This window comes from Nycticebus coucang, chromosome 16 (genome assembly GCF_027406575.1).
Source record: "Nycticebus coucang isolate mNycCou1 chromosome 16, mNycCou1.pri, whole genome shotgun sequence".
NCBI lineage: Eukaryota > Metazoa > Chordata > Mammalia > Primates > Lorisidae > Nycticebus > Nycticebus coucang.
The window spans coordinates 89,255,681-89,276,872 of NC_069795.1; the positions used below are offsets into that span (position 1 = coordinate 89,255,681).

The window sequence follows — 21,192 nt, forward strand, 5'->3', positions numbered from 1 at the left end:
CAAAATAAACCTAAAGAAATCCACACCAAAACGTATCATTTTCAAACTTCTAAAAATGAAGGTTTTTTAAAAATCTTGACAGTAGAATAATAAGAGAGAGAATAACTTAGCTATAGAAAAAAAACAATTTAAATGACTATGAATGACTGGATTTCTCATTAGAAACAATGGGGCCTACCAGGAAGTGGCACAGTATTTTTCAAGTGCTGAGAGAAAATAACTGTCAACCAGACTCCTAAATATAGCAAAATATACTTAAGGAATAAAGGAGAAATCAAGACATTGGCAGATGAAGAGACTCTGCTGCCAGCAAAACTACCCTAAAAGAATGGCTAATCAATGTTCTCTAAACAGAAAGGAAACAATAAAAAAGAACCTTAGAATATCAAAAAGGAAGAACACAGTAAGCAGATACATAAGTAAAGACAATAGGCTTTCTTCTCTTCAGTTTTCTAACTTATGTTTGAAACCAAAATTATTAACACTGTGTGATACGGTTCTAAATGAATGTGGATGAAATATTTAAGACAATATGTTATAAACAGGGAAGGGTAAAAGGAGGTAACGTTTCTATACAACTTCAACTGGAAAAATGAACACACCAGTAGACTATAATAAGTGATGTAAATATAATGGAATACCTACAGCAGCTAGTAAAAAAAAGCCAGATTAAGACATTTATTCAAATACAAATCAAAAGGAAATTCTAAGTTTTTCAAGTAATCCACAAGAATGCAGGAAAAAGAAAACAAATGAAAGAGATGACAAAGATGACAAAAATAAAATGATATTAAAACAACTTAAGTTCTAATAAATTGATAATTACATTAAATGTAAATGGTCTAGATATGAAAATTAAAATATAAAGGTTGGCAACATGGATTAAAGGAGTCTACAAGAAACTCATTTCAAAGCAATGTTTTGGTCAATGATGGAGTATATATACAACAATGGTCATCCAGTAAGCTAAGGCTAATTTATTAATGAAGGGAAAAAAGGATTTAAAAAAAAAATTTAGTATATAGCTTAATTGCACAATGTTTATAAAGTCTACCATAGTGGCAGTCATGTCCTAGGCCTTCACATTCACTCACCATTCACTTGCTAATTCACCCAGAGCAAAATTCAGTCCTACAAGCTCCATTCATGCTAAGTTCCTATAAGGTGTGCTACTTTTTATCTTTCACAATACTGTACCTTTTCTATGTTTAGGTACACAATACTTACCATTGTGTTACAAGTGTCCACAGTACTCAGTACAGTACATGCTATACAGGTGTGTAGTCTGGAGCCATCATATAGCTTAGGTACATAAGCAGGGGTCCTCAAACTATGGCTGTGGGCCACATGAGGTGGTGTGATTGTATTTGTTCCCGTTTTATTTTTTTACTTCAAAATAAGATATGTGCAGTGTGCATAGGAATTTGTTCATAGTTTTTTTTTTAAACTATAGTCCAGCCCTCCAACAGTCTGAGGGACAGTGAACTGGCCCCCTGTTTAAAAAGTTTAAGGACCCCTGGACCATCTAGGTTTGTATACGTACACTCCCTAATGTTTGCACAATGAAGTCGCCTAATGATGCATTTCTTAGAACATATCCCTTTTGTTAAGCAATGCATGAGTATATAACAATATAGGCAGGTTGGAAGTAAATAGGTGAAAAAATACACATATTGTGTAAACATTAATCAAAAGGAACAGAAGTAGCTATATTAACATGAGATAAAATAGATTTCAGAGCCAAGAATATTGCCTTAGACTGACAAGAACATTATATAATGATGAAAAGGTTAATCCACCATGAAAACACTGCATTCCTAAATGTGCATGTAATAAACAACGGACTTGCAAAATCTACAAAGCAAAAACTGATAGAACTGAAAGGAGACTTAGATAAATCCACAGCTGGTAGAATAACTAGACAAAAAAATTACCAAGGATACAGAAGAACTCCAAACCACCAGCAACCAGCAGAATCTAATCGGTGTTAGATTATCACTATTAGAACGCCCCGGCCAACAACAAGAGAAAGCAAATCCCTTCCAAGTGCCCATAGAACATAATAAACCATAAAACAAATCTCAGCAAATTTAAAATTGAAATCATACAAAGTTATGTTCTCTAATCACTATGGAAGCAAACTACATATCAATAGGCTAAAGAAAATAATCACATGATCATATTAATCATGTAGAAAAGGCATCTAACAAAATTCAATACCTATTCATGAAAAATACTCTTAGAAAAAAACAGAAATAGAGGGGAACTTCCTTAATGTGATAAAGTTCCTACAGCCAATATTATATTCGTACTTCATGATGAAAGAATGCTTTTACCTCAAGACTGGAAACAAGGCAAAAATGTCTGCTGTCACTGCTCTTAAACACAATGCTGATGTTTTAACCACTGCAGCAGGCAAGAAAAAGAAAGAAAAGAGCACAAAGATTGAGAAGGAAAAAATACTAAATGAAACTGGCCCTGTTTGCATATGGCATGATTATATAAATAGAATATCCCAAGGAATCTACAGAATACTTCCTAAAACTAGTGAGTTCAGCAAGATAATAGGATATAAAATAAAAATATAAACATCAATTATATTCCTATATGCTATTAATGAATATATAGCTACCAAAATCTAAATTCAATATAATTTATAACTGATGAAAAAGTCTAATGTATAGGACTTATATACTACAAATTACAAAATGCTGATGAAAGAAATCAAAGACTAGAAGACTCAACACAGTAAAGATGTCAATTCTCCCCAAATCAATAAAGTTTAATGTAAATTTAAAAATTCCCATGTTTTATAGATATAGACAAGATTATTCTAAAATGTATATAGAAAGGTAAAGAATGTAGAAGAGTTGAAACAATTTTCTTGAAGAAAAATAAAGTAGAAGAAATCAGCTGAAAATTCCAAAACTTACGCAGCTTCAAAAATCAAGACTATGTGGTTCTGGCAAGTGAGACAAATAATAGGGCCCCAAAACAGACTCACAAATAAATGCCCAACTAATTTTTGACAAAGGTGCTAAAGCAATTCAATGGCGAAAAGACAGCTCTTTTAACAAACGATGTTAAAGAAATAGATATCCATATGCAAGAAACAAAAAAAGGAGAACTTCAATCTAAGTCTCATACCTTACGTAAAAATTAACTCAAAATAGATCACAGATCTAAATGTAACACATAAAACTATAAACCTTCTAGGAAAAAACATAAGAGAAAATCTTCAGGCTTCAGGATCTTAGGTTAGGCAAAGAATTCTTGAAACTCCATTTCAAAAGCAAAATTTATGAAAGGAAAAGTTGATAAACTGGATTTTATCAAAATTAAAAACTTTTACTCTACAAAATATCCTGTTAAGAGGATGAAAGGAAGCTATAGGCTGGGAGAACCTCCTATCCAATAAAGGATTAGTACCTAGAATATATTAAAACTCTTGGGGGAGAAGGATGAGAGGGAGGGGGGAGGGGGGCGAAGGGAGGGTGATTGGTGGGATTACACCTACGGTGCATCTTATAAGGGTACATGTGAAACTTAGTAAATTTAGAATATAAATGTCTTAACACAATAACTAAGAAAATGCCAGGAAGGCTACATTAACCAGCGTGATAAAAATATGTGAAATGGTCTATAAAACCAGTGTATGGTGCCCCATGATCGCATTAATGCACACAGCTATGATTTAATAATAAAATAAATTTAAAAAAAAACTCTCAAAATTCAACAGTAAAATAAGAATCAATCCAATCAGAACACATGTAGAAACATTTCACAGAAGAGATTTAGGTGGCAAATAAGCACATGAAAACATATTCAAAATCAAGAGACATTGTTAGTCATTAAAGGAATGCAAGTATTATTTGAAATCTCATTATACACCTATCAGAATAGTTAAAATAAAACAGTGACTTTACCAAATCCAGGATGTGAACTAATTGGATCACTCACACATTGCTGTCAGAAATACAAAATTGTATAACCACTCTGGAAAAGTTTGGCAGTTTCTTAAAAAATTAAAGGGAAAAATAAATATTTCTCTTATCTTTCTCACATAGCCCTATAACTGCCCAAAGAAGATTGCTTCTCGCATTAGATGTCTGTGTATATTTAAGATTTATTAAAGAAGACAATGTGGATATGCCAATAAAAAACAGCTGACAGACAGAAAGCCTAAATTTAAGCCTGTCAATTGTTAGAGTGACTGAATATCATTTTATTGCATTGTAACTATCTTACCAGCTGTCAAGTGTAGATATGATCTCTGGCATTCCCTATTTCATGGGGATGATTTGAAAAGATATAACAGATGCAGATTCTGTTGCTTTTTGGAGTAATGACATTAATTCTCTTAATTTATTTTCTATAAGTCAATCGGGTAATAAAAACTTCATTATTTGAAAATGCTTCAAAATTTTAATAAAGCCTAGAATGAAAAAAATATATATACATACAAACAGACACCAACAGATAAACATACCCACACAGACTCACGCATCGATAGATTTCCATGTGCTGTAAGAACAAGGCAGCTGATATTCTCGGGCTTAGTATACAAATACCCTTAGCAGCAATGTAGATCAGATATCTCCCTGTAAGAACATGTATTTTTTTTTTTTCAGGTACGATGATAAAATAATCTTCTAGGAAAGATCTGACTTCCCAGAACCAATACTTTAATCAAGAGTCAGGGATAGGGCAGTGTGATGGACATCAAGACTGTTTTCCTCTCCTCAGATCATCTCAGAGGAGGCATGGATTAGACAAGGAAAGCTCCTACAGCTTCACTCTGTGACTCTGTTTTTAATCACTGTTCACTCTTTGGCATCAGTTCTAAATGCAGATATATATGCCTACAGCCACTACAAAAATGGCCTTGAATTAACAGATTCTCATGGAAATGTTAAATGAAGGTGGAAGGGGAGCTTAATAACAATTGAAATAAAGCTTCATTAAGCCCTTTTAAAATTATATTATTTTCAAATCCTTCTGAAAAGGGATTGATTCACATTCCAGCGTTAAAGCGCTTCTTAATAAAGAAATGCTTCTTAATAAATGTTATTTATTTATATTTCTACTGTGTTTCACAAATAAATATACACATGTATGTAGCATAACAAAATAACCCAAAATACTGCTTCTACAATTCATTGACCAGCTTCTGAATTTGAAAACATTGTTAGCAACTCAAATCAATCACTCACTCAAGTATGATTATACTAAAATTAATTCAATTGTATTTTTACTTTTTTATAGATTTTGGTATCTTCCAAAACTCATAAATTACTTGTCTCTCTTTCAAAGTGAGCAACACGACAATACATTGGTGTAAGGTTATCAAAGAATAAACTGTGGGATCAAACAGGGTGGTATAGGGTTGGGTCTACTAAGCCAGATAGCCTGGGTGTCTATGGTGGTTCAATTTACTGGTTCAGTGATATTAGCCAAGTTATCAACCTCTCTGTATGTCTATGAGTAATCTGTAAAATGGGGATAAACAATAACTACCCCTGTATGTTTAAGTATGTTTTAAAAGTCAGTAACTACCCCTGTATGTTTTAAGTATGTTTTAAAAGTCAAATGAGATAGCTGTCAATTAGATAGCACACAATAATATGAGCCATGATTATGGACATACGTTTTGCAAATACTAAGTTCTACGTCTGGCTCTCAGTTCAAACCTTCTAGAATAGATTGAAAATATACCTGAAAGGCAGGCAAACACTATACATAACACTAGTTCATCTATTTTTTAAAATTCTCTCAAAAAATATTTATTGTGGGCAAGAAACCATATGGTAGTGTCAAAAATCAGACATGTCCCTAAACTTACACAGGTTTCTAGACTTATTAGTCTAGCTGCAAAAGACTGACACTCAATAGGTAATTTCAGTGTACAGTATTTTATAAAGGATTGGTTCTGACTTAATCTGGGGGGGGTCAAGTAAGCTGAGAACTGAAAATACATAGGAGCTAGTTGGGCTAAAAAGAAATGAGAATTTTTTATGCTGAGATAACACCATGGACAAAGGCTCTAAATTAAGACAGAACAGGGGCTCTAAAACTGAAAAGAACTCTGGGATGGCAGGGGCAGAGAATGAGGGAGAATTAGGCAAGGATGTATCACGCAGGGCCTTCAAAACTGTGAGAGAACACAGTGTTTACTTCAGAAACCTGGGAAGGCCTTAAAATGTTTCAAAATCAAGGAAGCACCATATCTAGACTTATATACTTCTCTATGGCTGCTGTATAGAAAATGGAATGAAATGTAGTGTGTAAATGTACAGGGAGATCAATGAGAAGGCTTCTGCCATGTACCATGAGAGACATGACGGTCACATGGCCTAGAAGAGTGACAGAAGGGATGGTGTGCTGTGAGCAGATTAGAAAAATTTAGGAGGCAGACTAGAAAGGAGTGAGTGAAAGACAATCACTCCACTAGCTGTAGGTGCACAGTAGATCCACTCACTAACCTATCAATCATCAGAAAAGGATTTCTTAGAAAAAGTTCTTGAGTTTGAGGTCCCTACAAAACATCCAAGTGGAAACACAAACAGAAAACTTACTATAAAGGTCTCAGAACTGAGAAGAGCAGTCTAGGTTGGAGAGACTTGTTAGAGAGCCATTTGCATGTATCACCAAGGGAGAGAAGGCAAAGCAATGATCCTTAAAGTTTAATGTGCTTAAGAGTCATCTTGGGGACCAATGACACATACAAATCCTGCTCAATAATCCCAGATAGTCTGACGCGGTAGGCCTGGGAAAAGACCCAAGAAAAAGTATTTTTAACAAATACCCTCAAATGATTTTGACACAAATGGTACACAAACCTCTTGAGAAACACTGGTACAGAAATAGAAGAGTATTGTGACAAACTCTAACATTTATTGGTTAAGTAAAAGAGAAGGAAGAAGAATGAACAAATAACAGCCAGAGAGTTTGGGAAAAATCTGGAACTTCCATACCAGAGAAGCCAAAGGGATAGATTGTTTCAAGAAGTCATTAATGGGCTGAATGCTGAGATAAAGCACATACACATGGAGGAGCTCTGTGAAAGGGTCCACAACTTTACACACATGGAAGAGCTCTGGCTGGCTCTGCAAAAGATATTGGGGACAGCATAAGGCAAAGAAGAGATCAGTTGTTTGACCTTGCTTTAGGATGGAAAATAACTGTACATATATAAATGTAGATGAGGAAAATCCAAAAGAAAAAGCAAGTCTGAAGATGTAAAAGATAGAGAATACCTTAATCCCCTTATATTCTACCAGGTATTATAAAAATTATAATTATAGGTTTAAATCTTTTCTTAGGTAAAGCCAGAGCCTGTCAAAAACATTACAAGATCCAAAAGTTATTTTCCATAACTAAGACAAGACAAAATACCCATTGATCTTTGGGAAAAAGCAGAAATACTGAATAGCCTTACATATGTTGAGTCTAATGAAAAGGTTAAGGCTCCTCATCAAAAGCAGAGATTAAAATTGAGGTAGCAGCCAGGAGTGCCATCTGCTGGTAAAATATAAATTCTCAGTATTTTGATTGAGATGCAAACAGCCTCATCAGGAATTTCAACTAACTGGATTAGAGGTTAACTGTTTCCAGAGATAATTTCTTAATACTGATATAGAATCTCAGATCTTCCCACCTAGCAAAGGAAATCTTTTATAAACCCTCCTGATATCATCCTCCCTTTATTTTCAATAAGAGGTACATAAATCCAAGAGCCATAACATCTTCAGTACGTCATTTTAAGCTAAAATAGGCCTTCTCCTAATTTCTACACATTTAACATACTAGCCTTCTCTCTGCAGCAGTATGGTAAATCCCATGACAGTCCTTCACCACCTATAGGCGGTCATGCCTCTACTTATTTTCTCCTCAGATTAAATAAGTATTTTTTTTTAAACTATTACTTTTAAAACCGTCCATGATCCTAGTTGTGGGATGTGGCTTAGTTTGCCAACAGCCTATAAAATACCTTAGAGGTTTTATTTCCAACAGGTACTAGTACTTTCCTTTATCTGAAGCCTAACACACTACCAGCTCATACTAAAGTTTATGGTCAACTAAAATCCTGTCCAGCTAGATCAGGCATCCTCAAACTGTGGCCTGCGGGCCACATGAAGCGGTGTGAATTGTATTTGTTCCCATTTTGTTTTTTACTTCAAAATAAGACATGTGAGGTGTGCATAGGAATTTGTTCATAGTTTGTTTGTTTTTTTAAACTATAGTCCGGCCCTCCAACGGTTTGAGGGACAGTGAACTGGCCCCCTGTTTAAAAAGTTTGAGGACGCCTGAGCTAGATCTTCCCAACCTAGTACTCACAAAATTTAACTATCTGAATTGAATGAATCTAAATCTTGATGTTTATCCTTGTTAAATTTCATCCCATAATGATCATCATTACACTTTCTTGTCAAGATCAGTTTGAACCTGGATTCTTGGCATTATATAAATTGGACAAGCTAGTCACTAAATCTTCATCCAATCCAATAGGTATCAAAAAAACCCTAAAATGTAATTAATATAATGCCACTAAAAAATACTCAGTGGGTAGCAATATTCACCTAGTTGTAAATCCATTTACTATCTAGTAACATGTTTCAGCCACAAGGATAATGGGAAACTTAGACAAACATGCTAAAATAAAATCAATAAGTATGTCATAGGCATTCCAGAAATACATTATCCTCACATTCCCTTCAAAAAGGCAATTACATGAGTTTAACATGGTTGTTTTAAGATGGACTTACAGAAAATGTTCAGAAACCACACTGATATTTTCAGCAGATAATTTAAGTCCACTTGTCTTTAAAAAAATAAAAAACTTTGAGAGTCAACCTATATATGATTATATGTTTATGCTTAAGCACTTAGAACATCAGATTTATAACTAACCATGCATGCATTTCACTCATCCTAATATGCTGAAGATCACCTTTTCTAGAAGAAAACTGTTTTCCTGAAATGAAATAAATTGTGTCTTCCCTGCCTAAGCATCCACACATACTCAAGAAGGGCTTGTTGATTTGGAAATCAACCCAAAGTTCCTTACAAAGTAGTCTTGCTGACTCAGATTGTTCCAACAGCACACCCAGGTTATAATTCTACTGAGTTTTGAGATTTGAACAATCATAATGAAACTAAAGTATTACATATGCTGGGCTTCAGCTTTTTTCTTTAATATATTTATCTCGACTTTTCCACTTCAAAAACATTCGTTAGGTTCATGAAAATAGAGACAAAATAAGAAGTGTTGTTGTATGGTATAGTGTAGTAGACCAGATGTAAACCCTGAAATCCAAGCTCTCAAATCCTAGCTCTATCACTTAATAGTTGTGTGACCTAGAAAAAGTTATTTAACCTCTCATTACTGTTCTCTATATGAACAGTAACAGTACCTATCTTACAGAGTTTTAAGAATTAAATGAGTTAGTATGTATAAAAGGTTTGTAACAGTACCTGCCACATAGTAAGCATTAAACATCTTAATTGTTGAGATTAAGATGTTTATCAATTATCATTCCTGATCCTTCATTAACACCACCCAGTCTCACCCATCTTTTCCCTATGCTTGCTCTAAAAACAACAGTATAGTGAAATGATTAGTGAAGAGCTGGGCTTTAAAGTCAGATAGACCTGGATCTGAGTCCTGGCTCCAATATTACCTTGAAATATCACTGAACCTAAGCCTAAATGTCCTCATCTATAAAATAAAGATAAAAATATTTACCCCATGGGTTGTTATGAGAATAAAAATGAATGCCACACACTTTATGTAGTACCTGGCATAGTGTGTGCTCGGTGAATCTTTGTTACAAATTCCTTTTTTCTTCCCCTTCATGTTTTGTAGGCACCATCTGAACCATACCATCTCCTTTCTAACGGTCTTAAGGTTCACAGTACTTGCCTTTCTCCATATTTGTAGATGTTCTATAAGTTGCAGACAAATCTTTCTATCAACATTACTTTCTCCTTGAATTGCTCATGGTTATCTTCTCAAAATTTTAAAATTTCCTATTCCTTGTGAATCCACTCTTTTTTGGAGCCTACAGCCATGAGATTGTGTGCATTTTTTTTTTTTTGAGACAGAGTTTCACTTTGTCGCCCTCAGAGTGCCATGGCGTCACAGCTCAGAGCAACCTCCAACTCCTGGGCTTAGGCCTCTTGCCTCAGCCTCCCGAGTAGCTGGGACTAAAGGCACCCACCACAATGCCTGGCTAGTTTTTGTTGCAGTTTGGCCGGGGCCGGGTTCAAACCCACCACCATCAGTATATGGGGCTAGCGCCCAACCCACTGAGCCACAGGCACCACCCAAATGTGTGCATATTTTCTTCTGAAGTATTTACTTTCGAAAATACAGGATTCATGCTCAATATATTTTTCTTTGCTTCATGCTCAATATATTTTTCTTTGCTACTTGTTAAAATAAAGTAATAATTTTTTTCTCAAGAGTCTATGCAATAAGTATCTTCCCTACTCATTAGTAAAAATTAACTCCAGAATAATGGTTCCCTCCATTGTTTCTTTTACTTCCTCTGAGACTATTATCATTGATAAATCAAAAATTTTATGCAATTATCAGAGTGAGACTTGTAACAGACCATCTAGATGGTTACTACCATTACCACTACTGTTTCTCTATAAGTTTTATCATCTTGTCTGAAATCATCTCTAGTCCCTGTCATCTGAGATTCTTTAGTATTTCTCCATCAGAGCATCACATTTGTTCCTTTCTTCTTCTAGATGTTCCTTCTTCTTCTTCTACCACATCTCCCCCCCAGCATTGTAGTGTGTACATTCCACATACACATACACACTTACTCATTCCACTTGCCTCTTCTGCCTTTCCCTATTGGCTGTTTTTTATTTATTTATTTTTTTTAAATAAAGTACACCTTCCAATAGCCAGAGTTCTTTCATAAATACCACCCTACTACTTCTTGGTAATAGATATATTCTTATTAAAATGATTAAGCTTTCTTTTGTATCTATGCTGCCTTGATATAAAATATAATATTTATATACAAGGTACTGTTCCCAAAACATTTTACTTTCAAATGCTTTCTTTCTACTATATGTTTTCTTCCTAACTTACTTATTTTTTTTTTTTTTGGTTTTTGGCCGGGACTAGGTTTGAACCTGCCACCTCCGGCATATGGGACCGGCGCCCTACTCCTTGAGCCACAGGCGCCGCCCCGTAACTTACTTATTTTTATATTTTATCTGGGCTTATTTCACCTTCTCTACTGATAAGCTTAATAATCCTCTAGCCAAAAGAGTAATGAAAATTACTCCACCAGAAGCTCACGAGTACGGCATTTAACAGTGAAGTCCAGGAAGCCAAATGCTCTTCCGATACACTCAGCTCTCACTAGCCATATCTGTTCTTGTCTTGCAAAGTTATGATCATCAAATAGAGACATGAAACTATAGAACCTGCACTTGCTCTTCAGAACTTCAAAATCCCTAGATTTCTTCTAAATATTTCTATTAATGCAAACAAAGAATTATTTTGATTAGACTGCAAACTTTAGAACAATAAGGACCAGGCAGGCATATTTCACTCACTACTGCCGGAGCCTAATATGTATTAGACCAAGCAAGGCACACGTTAGCCTATGGGCCAAACCCTGCCCAAAGCCTTTTTCTGTATTGTTCATAGCTAAGAATAGTTTTTGCATTTCTAAATAGCTGTTTTTAAAAAAAAGCAAAGAATCAAAAACAAAAAGAAGAAAAAAAATGATAGAGACCATTATGGCCTGCAAAGCCTAAAATTTACCATCTGTCTCTTTTTAGAAAAAGTTTGCTGACTACTCAACTATTTGTTAAAAGGGACACAGGATGAGATTAAATTAGTAATAAAAAGTCCCCCAACAAAGAAAAGCCCAGGACCGGATGGCCTCACTGCTGAATTCTACCAAATCCTTCAAAGAAGAATTAACATCAATTCTCCTCAAACTACTCCAAAAAAAATCAAAGAGGTGGGAATTCTTCTTAGCTGGTCGTACAAGGCCAGTATTACCCTGATTCCAAAACCAGACAAGGACACAACAACAACAAAATACAAGCCAATATCCCTGATTAACATAGACACAAAAGTGCTCAATAAAACACTGGCAAGCTGAATCCAACAGCATATTACAATAGACCATAAGCAAGCAGGATTTATCCAAGGGATGAGAGGATGACTCAATATACATAAATCAATAAGTATGATACATCACATCTACAGAATGAAAAACAAAAATGATTATTTCAACAGGCATAGAAAAAGCATTTGATAAAATGCAACATCTCTGTATGATAAAAACTCAGATAGAAGGAGCACTTCCCAACAGATTAAAGTTCATATAATAGAAGCCCACAACCAACATCATATTAAATGGGGAAAAGCTGAAAGTTTTTCCTCTAAGAATTGTAACAAGACTACTGTTATTCAACATAGTGTTGGAAGTCCAAGCCAGCAATCAGGTAAGAGAAAAAATAAAAGGCATCTAAATTATAAAAGAAGAAGTAAAACTGTCCCACTTTGCAGATGATATATCTAGAAAAAAACTAAAGACTCCACCAGAAAACTCCTAGACCTGATAAATAAATCTAATAAAGTTGTAGAATATAAAAAAAAATTACAAAAATCTGTAGTATTTCTATACACCAACAATAAAACAGCTGAGGGGAAAAAAGCATTTATGATAACTACAACAAAAAAACAAACCTTTGGAATAAACTTAACCAGGGAAGTGAAAGACTTCTACAAGGAAAACTGCAGAACGTAAATCAAAGAAAGTGAAGAAGATGTAAACAGAAGGAAAGACATCTCATGCTCATGGATTATAAGAAATATCATTAAAAGGCAGTGGCTCACGCCTGTAATCCTAGCACTCTGGGAGGCCGAGGTGGGTGGATTGCCTGAACTCATGAGTTCAAGACCAGCCTAGTTCAGAGCCAGAGCGAGACCTCGTCTCTAAAAAAGAATAGCCAAGCGTTGTGGCAGGCCCCTGTAGTCTCAGCTACTTGTGAGGCTGAGGCAAGAGAACCACTTAAGCCCTTTGGCTTTCACTTTCACTAAGTTGCAGGATAAACTAAAGGTCTTTCGTTAGCATATTTTAGAGATCGTATTTTTTTTTTTTTTTGTAACTGAGCTGTTCTTGAATCACAGGTGCTCCTAGAAGAACTAAATTTAAACCTTGGCAGAACACCTCTTCTCTGAATAGCCTACTTAACATAAATGTTAGTCATCAACAAGGTGTCAATTTATAGGTGTGCACCTTCATATATTAACACATATCCTTTCCTTCCACACAGTACTAAGTAGCTAAGGACTAACACGCCACAACATTTTATGCATCTGTTTCCAGTTGACTGTATGCCCATTACTTCGAAATTACTCACTTAGAATGTCCCATAAGCCCTGAAATAAAGTTTTAAATACTAAAAAATGTTCACCGACAACATGAAAGTCACATTCTCGAGTAATACAAAATATCAGTATTAGAGCTACTCACAACACGATCAAAGGCACATGCAAAGGTATACCTGAAAATGCTGCTCCATCACTTGGATTTTTCCTTGGTCTGGGCACTTTTTCAGAGCTCGATCTGCATAATGGAATAGGATTTCTACCATCTGTAAGGAAAACAGCCTTGCATAGAAATTAAGAGATATCTCTAAAATTCTTCAATTTCTAATATATGTGGCCTCCTAAATAACACAGAATCAGGCTTTGTAATAATAAAAATATAATTAAAATATTTAGTGTCTTTGTTTCCTAATTTTTCTTTAATCCTAGCCTAATTTCTTTCAGCCTCTGGGCTAGAACTTACTAATCTTTCTTAAGAAATACCTTCATGTTCTAGACTTTAGTAATATATTGCTTAGGAAATAAAAAAATTTAAAGTTGAGCTCTTCAGTAATCCTCTGCTGAGCTTCTCTAAAGAGCATGCCAATTACGGCCCAAAAATATGGGGGAAAGTGATGGGGAGGAAAAGGGAAAGGATGGGTGGAGGGAGGGTGATTAGTGGGACTACACCTATGGTGCATCTTACAAGGGTACATGTGAAATTTACTAAATGTAGAAAACAAATGTCTTAACACTATAACTAAGAAAATGCCATGGGGCTATGTTAACCTGTTTAATGAAAATATTTCAAATTGTATATAAAACCAGCACGTTGTACCCCACAATTGCATTATTGTACCCCACAATTGCATTAATGTACACAGCTATGATTTAATTAAAAAAAAAAAAAAGAGTATGGAGGAGCAAATCATTTGGAGTCTAAAGTGTGACCAATTTCTACTCATGTTTTCCATTAGTGTATACTAATTTGGAATATAATTTTTACCAAAGCATTTATAATCAATGAATTCAACCAACTCTAGACCAGGAACAAAAGGATAACATTAAATATAAGCATCAATCATATTTATAGTAATTAGTAATAATAATATTAAAACATAAACCTTTCTGCTACTTCCAGGCAACACAAACATTTACACTATAGCATATCTCATAAGAACTAACAAACGTCAACTTTTCATGGGCTATAATTCAGTTCATAAACCATCTAAATCCCTGGGTTTGCCTCCTCATTTCTACTATTTTTTGGCTATTTTACTACTTTGTCATCTTCATAAAAGACTAGGCAAAGGATAAAAGAAGAGGGGTTAAGAAGGAATTTAAAAAGTATTTAAGACGACACCAGGGAGATATAACCTGACTTATTTTTTACAAACTCTCTCCTTGACTGTAGCCATTTACCTAATCATACCTGAAGATATGAGCAAATACCAGAAGCAAATCTGTACTATATCTTAGTAATTACCTTATTAAAATACTCACCCGGTCTGCAACAACTGCTTTTCGCTTGCTGGCGTCCCCTGATAATCCTGCAGAGATACAAAATCAAATAAATAATAATTTAGTCCACATCCCCAGAAGTGAAACTATGTGTCTTCTATTCTTAATGTGTGCTTACAATTGATGCAATTATAACAGTCCCTAGGTATCAATTGTCAGAGAACATGCCATGATAGCAACACCGCACATCCTTCACACCAGACAGTATATCAGTGCGCTTCTATTTTGTTCTAATAGTAAATTTTCCTTAAAAAATAATTTTAAAAGTAACATTTTAATTTTAATACCCTACATTTGTCATCAACCTTCTTTACTAAAAGTAAAGTGTGTTAGGTTTATTAACATCTTGTTTATAAAGTTCCTAAACGTGCAGTTAAAAGTGTTCTATGAGTGATCAGTATTATTCATTCTCTCTACTCCACAAAAACAATGTCTGCCATGCTGGTAATCTGTCTACTCACCTACTACTGCTTTCGCTTTTCCTTCATGGAAAGACCATGCAAGAGCCAAGGCTTCTGTAAGACAATCTTGTTTCAGGAGATGATCCACTCTCTGAAACAAATAAGTGAGAGACCCCAGGCCCCTATGTCTGATCAATCACCAGTCAGAATTCCTATTCTACCTAAGATCTTTCCAGAAATTGCTCTTAATAGCACAAATTATTTCAATACTATATGAATATCTTATTTCCAAGAAAAATCATATCTTAAAGGATTGGATAGTACAAAGACTTTATGCAGGGGTCCTCAAACTATGGCCCGTGGGCCACATGAGGCGGTGTGATTGTATTTGTTCCCGTTTTGTTTTTTTACTTCAAAATAAGATATGTGCAGTGTGCATCGGAATTTGTTCATAGTTTTTTTTTTTAAACTATAGTCCGGCCCTCCAACGGTCTGAGGAACAGTGAATTGGCCCCCTCTTTAAAAAGTTTGAGGACCTCTGCTTTATAGGATAGGATAGAGACTTACGGGGTCTAAGTATGGATAGGGGGAAAACCTGGAATGTTACTGTAGGAGAAATGACAACATCAGTTCCTCCTCCTTGATAACACACACAGTTTGTTTAATACAACAATACACCAGCTGAAGGACATTTCTAAGACTCCCTTGTAGTCACTTAGGGCAATGTGACTAAGCTCTGCCCAGTGATAAATGGAAGCACTGTATGGTATTTCTAGGATGTCACCTTAAAAGGTAAGGACTGGCCCTTATTTTTTCTTTCCTCCTTCCTGGAATGTGAACTTAACAACTAGAGCCCTAGCAACCATACTGGACTATAAAATGACCTTGAGACTAGAATTCAAACACAAAAGTGATAGAACAGTGATAGTATACTCAGAAGCTCACGGAGCTCCATTCTAGCCATGGACCATCTACCTCTAGATTGTTTTTGCAGGCGAGAAAGAAATCTGGCTTAAGCCACTATTATTTTAAATTTTCAAATATACGTCATTAAACTTAATTCTAACATATACAGTCAGTTTTAGCAAATCAAGTACCTAACAGTTATAATCGTTTTGATTTATACTCCTGAAATTAAGAAGCACAAATCCAAATAATCTTCTTCAGCAAAGTCAAAACAGAAATGTTAAGATGCTATCAATTTGGTAGTTCTTTTTTTTTTTTTTTTATAGAGACAGAGTCTCACTTTATGGCCCTCGGTAGAGTGCCGGGGCCTCACACAGCTCACAGCAACCTCCAACTCCTGGGCTTAAGCGATTCTCTTGCCTCAGCCTCCCGAGTAGCTGGGACTACAGGCGCCCGCCACAACGCCCATCTATTTTTTGGTTGCAGTTTGGCCGGGGTCGGGTTTGAACCCGCCACCCTCGGTATATGGGGCCAGCGCCTTACTGACTGAGCCACAGGCGCCGCCCATCAATTTGGTAGTTCTAACAAATAAAATTACTTTGAACTCACCTCTCTCCAGCTCCTCAGCATCATCACATAAACAGACTAGAAAATAAAGAGAAAGAAATTAAACTGATCATCTTTAACAGACTTTTTTGGGAAACACATATGTTTCAGCTCCAAATCTCATTTTCCATATCTTTAAGTAAAAACATTACATACTATACTTAGGGGTATATCTTAGAATTTACTAAAGGGTCTTCAAGGACCTACATTAAATAGTAAATCAAACAAACACTTAAAGGTCATTAATTCTATAATCCAAGGAGTCAATTCCATGGACGAGGGAAAAAAAAAAAAAAGGGGGGCCAAGCTCCTTTTCCTGTACTTACTTGGCAACATTTTGAATGAATTTTAATAATGAAAAAAATGTTTCTCCATATTAAGGTTTTTTTAAAAAACCCCAGGAACAATTTTGATATACAAAAGGTTCCTATACCAATGATTCTATGTCTCAAAGGCCTCAATGCATTTTAGTGTATTCTATAAGCCGATTAAAGCTAAAGGCCGTCTTAATTACATGACAAATATTCATGATTAGGTATCTTCCTCATTCTGAAAATATAAATATGAAGGAAGCTTATGAAAGTACATCCCTAAATCAAGAAAATATGCATTCTATTACCTATTGGCACCTAAATGAAAGTAAAAATACGTCTAAAAGTAAAGGAAATAAATTAACTAAAAATCATGATTACTTTAACACAAAATGTTTTGGATCACTGCTGATCAATATTCACTCTGCAATGCACCCTCTTTACCAGCAACCTCCTCAGCCCCAACTATCCTGATACACAAAACACCAAAGCCACAGAGTGAAAGAGCTTACTTTTGTCCCCAAATAAAAGATCTGACCACCATAGCTACTAATGGATTGGTAACAAGCCTTCTCTCCAACCAAAGCCTATAAAAGAAAAAATATAAAAAAGGTTAAAAGTGCATGCATTAGAAGTCTAAGTTTTAAAGAATGTCAGCTATAAAGACAACATTTTAGGTCAACATGGTTTTCATTCCTTTAAGCAAGTGGGGGGAAAAATGCTGATCAATTGCCAGTTTAACATTAGAAGTGACAGAAAAGACAAAGTTTAAGAAGTAATTCCCTGCTTACATATAGCCGTGGAAAGGGGAAGAAACATGCCACCTTCTAAATCTAAAAGGAAACTATCACATCCTGCTCCTTGCTGAGTAACAGTCATTTCTTTTGGCAATGAATGGGGCTGGCTGAAAATGGTGCCTCTAAGTTCTCTGAAATAAATATCAACATAAAACAAAAGAGGAAATAGGAAGACAAAGCAACACGGAACATAGGAATCAGCATAGTTCAGCAAAATAAAAGAGAAACTGGGTTGCAAATTTTGGCTTTGCCACTTACATATATTGTATGTTGTCAAATTTCAAACCTCTGGCATTTAGTTTTCCCATCTTTGAAAAATCTTACAGTGTCCCTAAGGCTTAATGTGTTAATATTTATAAATTTCTCAAAATATATGTGGTCAATAACTGATAGCTATAACAATTTTTTTTTAATTTTCATTGTGAGAGTCTATCAATGTATACAAAAGGTGAAGAATAACAGAACTGACTGCATCCAACAACCAGCTACACTGATGAACAGCTCATCACCAATCTTGTTCCATTTACATTCCTACCACTCGCCTAGAATACAGTATAATTTTAAAGTGAATCCCAGATTTTGAATACTTCATTTGCAAAAATTCAGTATACGTTTTTAAAAACAAATTCTTTTTTGACATAACCACAATCCATTAACATACCTTAAAAATTAACAATCAGGCCTCAAAATCAAATAGCCAATCAGTGTTTGGATTTCATACTGTCATAAACGTCAAACATTGTTGAGATTTTTGTTGTTTGTTTTGCTTCTGTACAATTCATTTGTCTGTATCAAGATCCCAACGAGGTCCTCATATTGCAGCTGGTAGATATGGCTCTTAAGTCTCTGTTAATCTACAGGTTTCGCTTCTATCTCTCTTGATGTTTTATTTCCCTTAAAGTTTAAAAAAAGCTAGAACTGTTCTATAGTTTCCTGATACTTGGATTTTGCTGACTGCATGCCCATGTAATTGTTTAACATGCTCTTTCTGTCTTCTGCATTTTCTCTAAAGGACAATTTATTAGAGTTTTGTTTTTGTTTGTATTTTTGGTGATGCTACTTTAAGTCTCATGTTAACTGTAGGATTTTTGTAGATGCCTTTGATTATCAGATTGAAGAAGTTCCCTTCTATTCCTACTTTGCTCAGAGTTTTTAATCAGGAATGGATATTTAATATTTTCAAATATTTTTCCTGTATCTACTGAGATAATCTTATGGGTTTTTAAAAATCTACTGGCACGGTAATAACACTGATTTTCAAATGCTAAATCAGCCTTGCATACCTTAGATAAACACCATTTAATCAGTTTTATTTCTATTTTTATAGACTGCTGTTTTTTATTTGCCAATATTTTATTAAGGATTTTGTCAATGCTCACGAGGACATTGTATTCTTTATTAAAATGTCATTGGGTTCAAAAAAAAAAATGTCTTTGGTTCAGAGTTAAGCTAGCCTTATAAAACAAGTTAAGTGCTCCCTTCTCTATTTTCCAAAAGATGTTTGAGTAGAATTGGTACTATTCCTTCTTTAAATGTTTGACAGACTTCACCAATGAAGCATTTCGGGCAGGCCTAAAGTTTCTTTGCAGAATGTTTAGTTATAAAATTTATTTATTTTTTTATTTCAGATTAATATGAGGGTGTGAATGATTAGGTTACATTGTTTGTGTTTCTTAGGCAATGTTCAAGTTCTAGTTGAGCCCTTTACCCAGGGAGTATGCTGTATGCCCTTACACTGTGCACCTTAGTTGAGAGCTTACAAAATTAACTTAATAGATGTATGGCCACTTAGTTTCTATTTCTTTTTTGAGTCAGTTTTGGTAGTATGTGTCTTTTAAGAAATTTTTCCATTTCTTCTAAAATTGCTGAATTGGGCTCAGTGCCTGTAACACAGTGGTTACAGTGCCAGCCACATACACTGAAGTTCATGGGTTCAAAAACAACCTGGGCAAGCTAAACAACAATGACAAATGCAACAAAAAATAGCCGGGTGTTGTGACAGGCACCTGTAGTCCCAGCTACTTGGGAGGCTGAGGCAAGAGAATCATGTAAGCCCAAGAATTTGAGATTGCTGTGAGCTGTGATACCACAGCACTCTACCGAGAGCGACATAGTAAGACTCTATCTCAAAAAAAAATAAAATAAAATAAAATTGTTGACTTGACGGACATAAAGTTACTTATATGATCCTTTTAATATGAACAGAACCTAGAGTGACATCATCTCTCTCATTCCTCATATTGGTAATTATGTCTTATTAACTTTACTTGAGGTTTATCAATTTTATTCATCTAAGAAACAGTTTTTGTTTTTTTTCATTTTCTTTATTGTTTGTTCATTTTTGTATTTAATTAATTTATTATTTCTTGTTTATTATTTCTTCCTTCTATCTACTGTAAGTTTGTTTTACTCTTCCTTTTCTATTTCCTTGATCAAGGTAGAAGCTTAAATCACTGACTTAATCTTTCATCTTTTCTAAGTATTTAATGCTATAAATTACTCTTTAAAAATTCAATTTAACTGCAGACCACAGATTTTGATATGTTGTATTTCCATTTAAATTCAGTTCAAAATATCTATTTTCCCTTGTGATTTCTTCTTTGATCCATGAGCTACTTAGGTTTAACTTCCAAATACTTGGGTTTTCTCCAGATTTATCCTGATGATGTCAGTCTTTTCCAATTTGTTGAATTTGGGCTTATGGTCTTTCATATAATCTTATATTGGTGATGAACGTTCCATGTGCAATTGAAAAAAATTGGCAATTTTCTTTTGTTGGGGAGAATTCTTTAAATGTCAGTTAGGTCAAGTTGGTCAATCATGTTTTTTTCCCAAGTCTTCTAAACCCTTAATGATTTTCTATCTACTTATTCTATTAATTACTAAGAGAGGGATTTTTAAATTTTCAACTATAATTCTCATGGGAATACACCTGAGAGAATTTCTGGATAAGAGGGAAATAGTATGTTTAACTTTTTAATCAACTGCCAAACTATTTTCCACAGTACATGTATTTGTACCATTTTTGCATTCTCATCAATAACATACGAGGATTCCAATATCTCCACATTCTTGCCAACATTTGTTGTAGTCTGTTTTTTAAATTTTTATAGCCCTCCTGTGGGTGTGAGGTGGTATCTTATTACAAGTTTGATTTTCATTCCTGAACAATCAATAATGTTGAGCTTCTTTTCAAGTACTTGTTCTCTACTTATGTACTGATCACTACATATTGATGAGAAATCTACTTACATTCTCATCACTGCCCCTCTGCACATTAAATGCAGAAGGGCAGT

At 34.8% G+C, this 21,192-nt stretch overlaps 1 protein-coding gene across 1 annotated transcript in view; it reads right to left on the reverse strand.

Annotated features, from left to right (window-relative positions):
- Positions 1-21,192, reverse strand: part of VPS8 (VPS8 subunit of CORVET complex) — a 329,884-nt gene that overhangs the window by 224,989 nt on the left and 83,703 nt on the right. The window contains exons 17-21 of the mRNA XM_053565122.1: positions 17,612-17,686; positions 16,792-16,827; positions 15,337-15,427; positions 14,858-14,904; positions 13,552-13,641 (exon numbers count right to left, since the gene is read on the reverse strand). Of these exons, the coding sequence (XP_053421097.1) occupies positions 13,552-13,641; positions 14,858-14,904; positions 15,337-15,427; positions 16,792-16,827; positions 17,612-17,686 (339 nt within the window). The remainder of the gene's footprint in view (positions 1-13,551; positions 13,642-14,857; positions 14,905-15,336; positions 15,428-16,791; positions 16,828-17,611; positions 17,687-21,192) is intronic.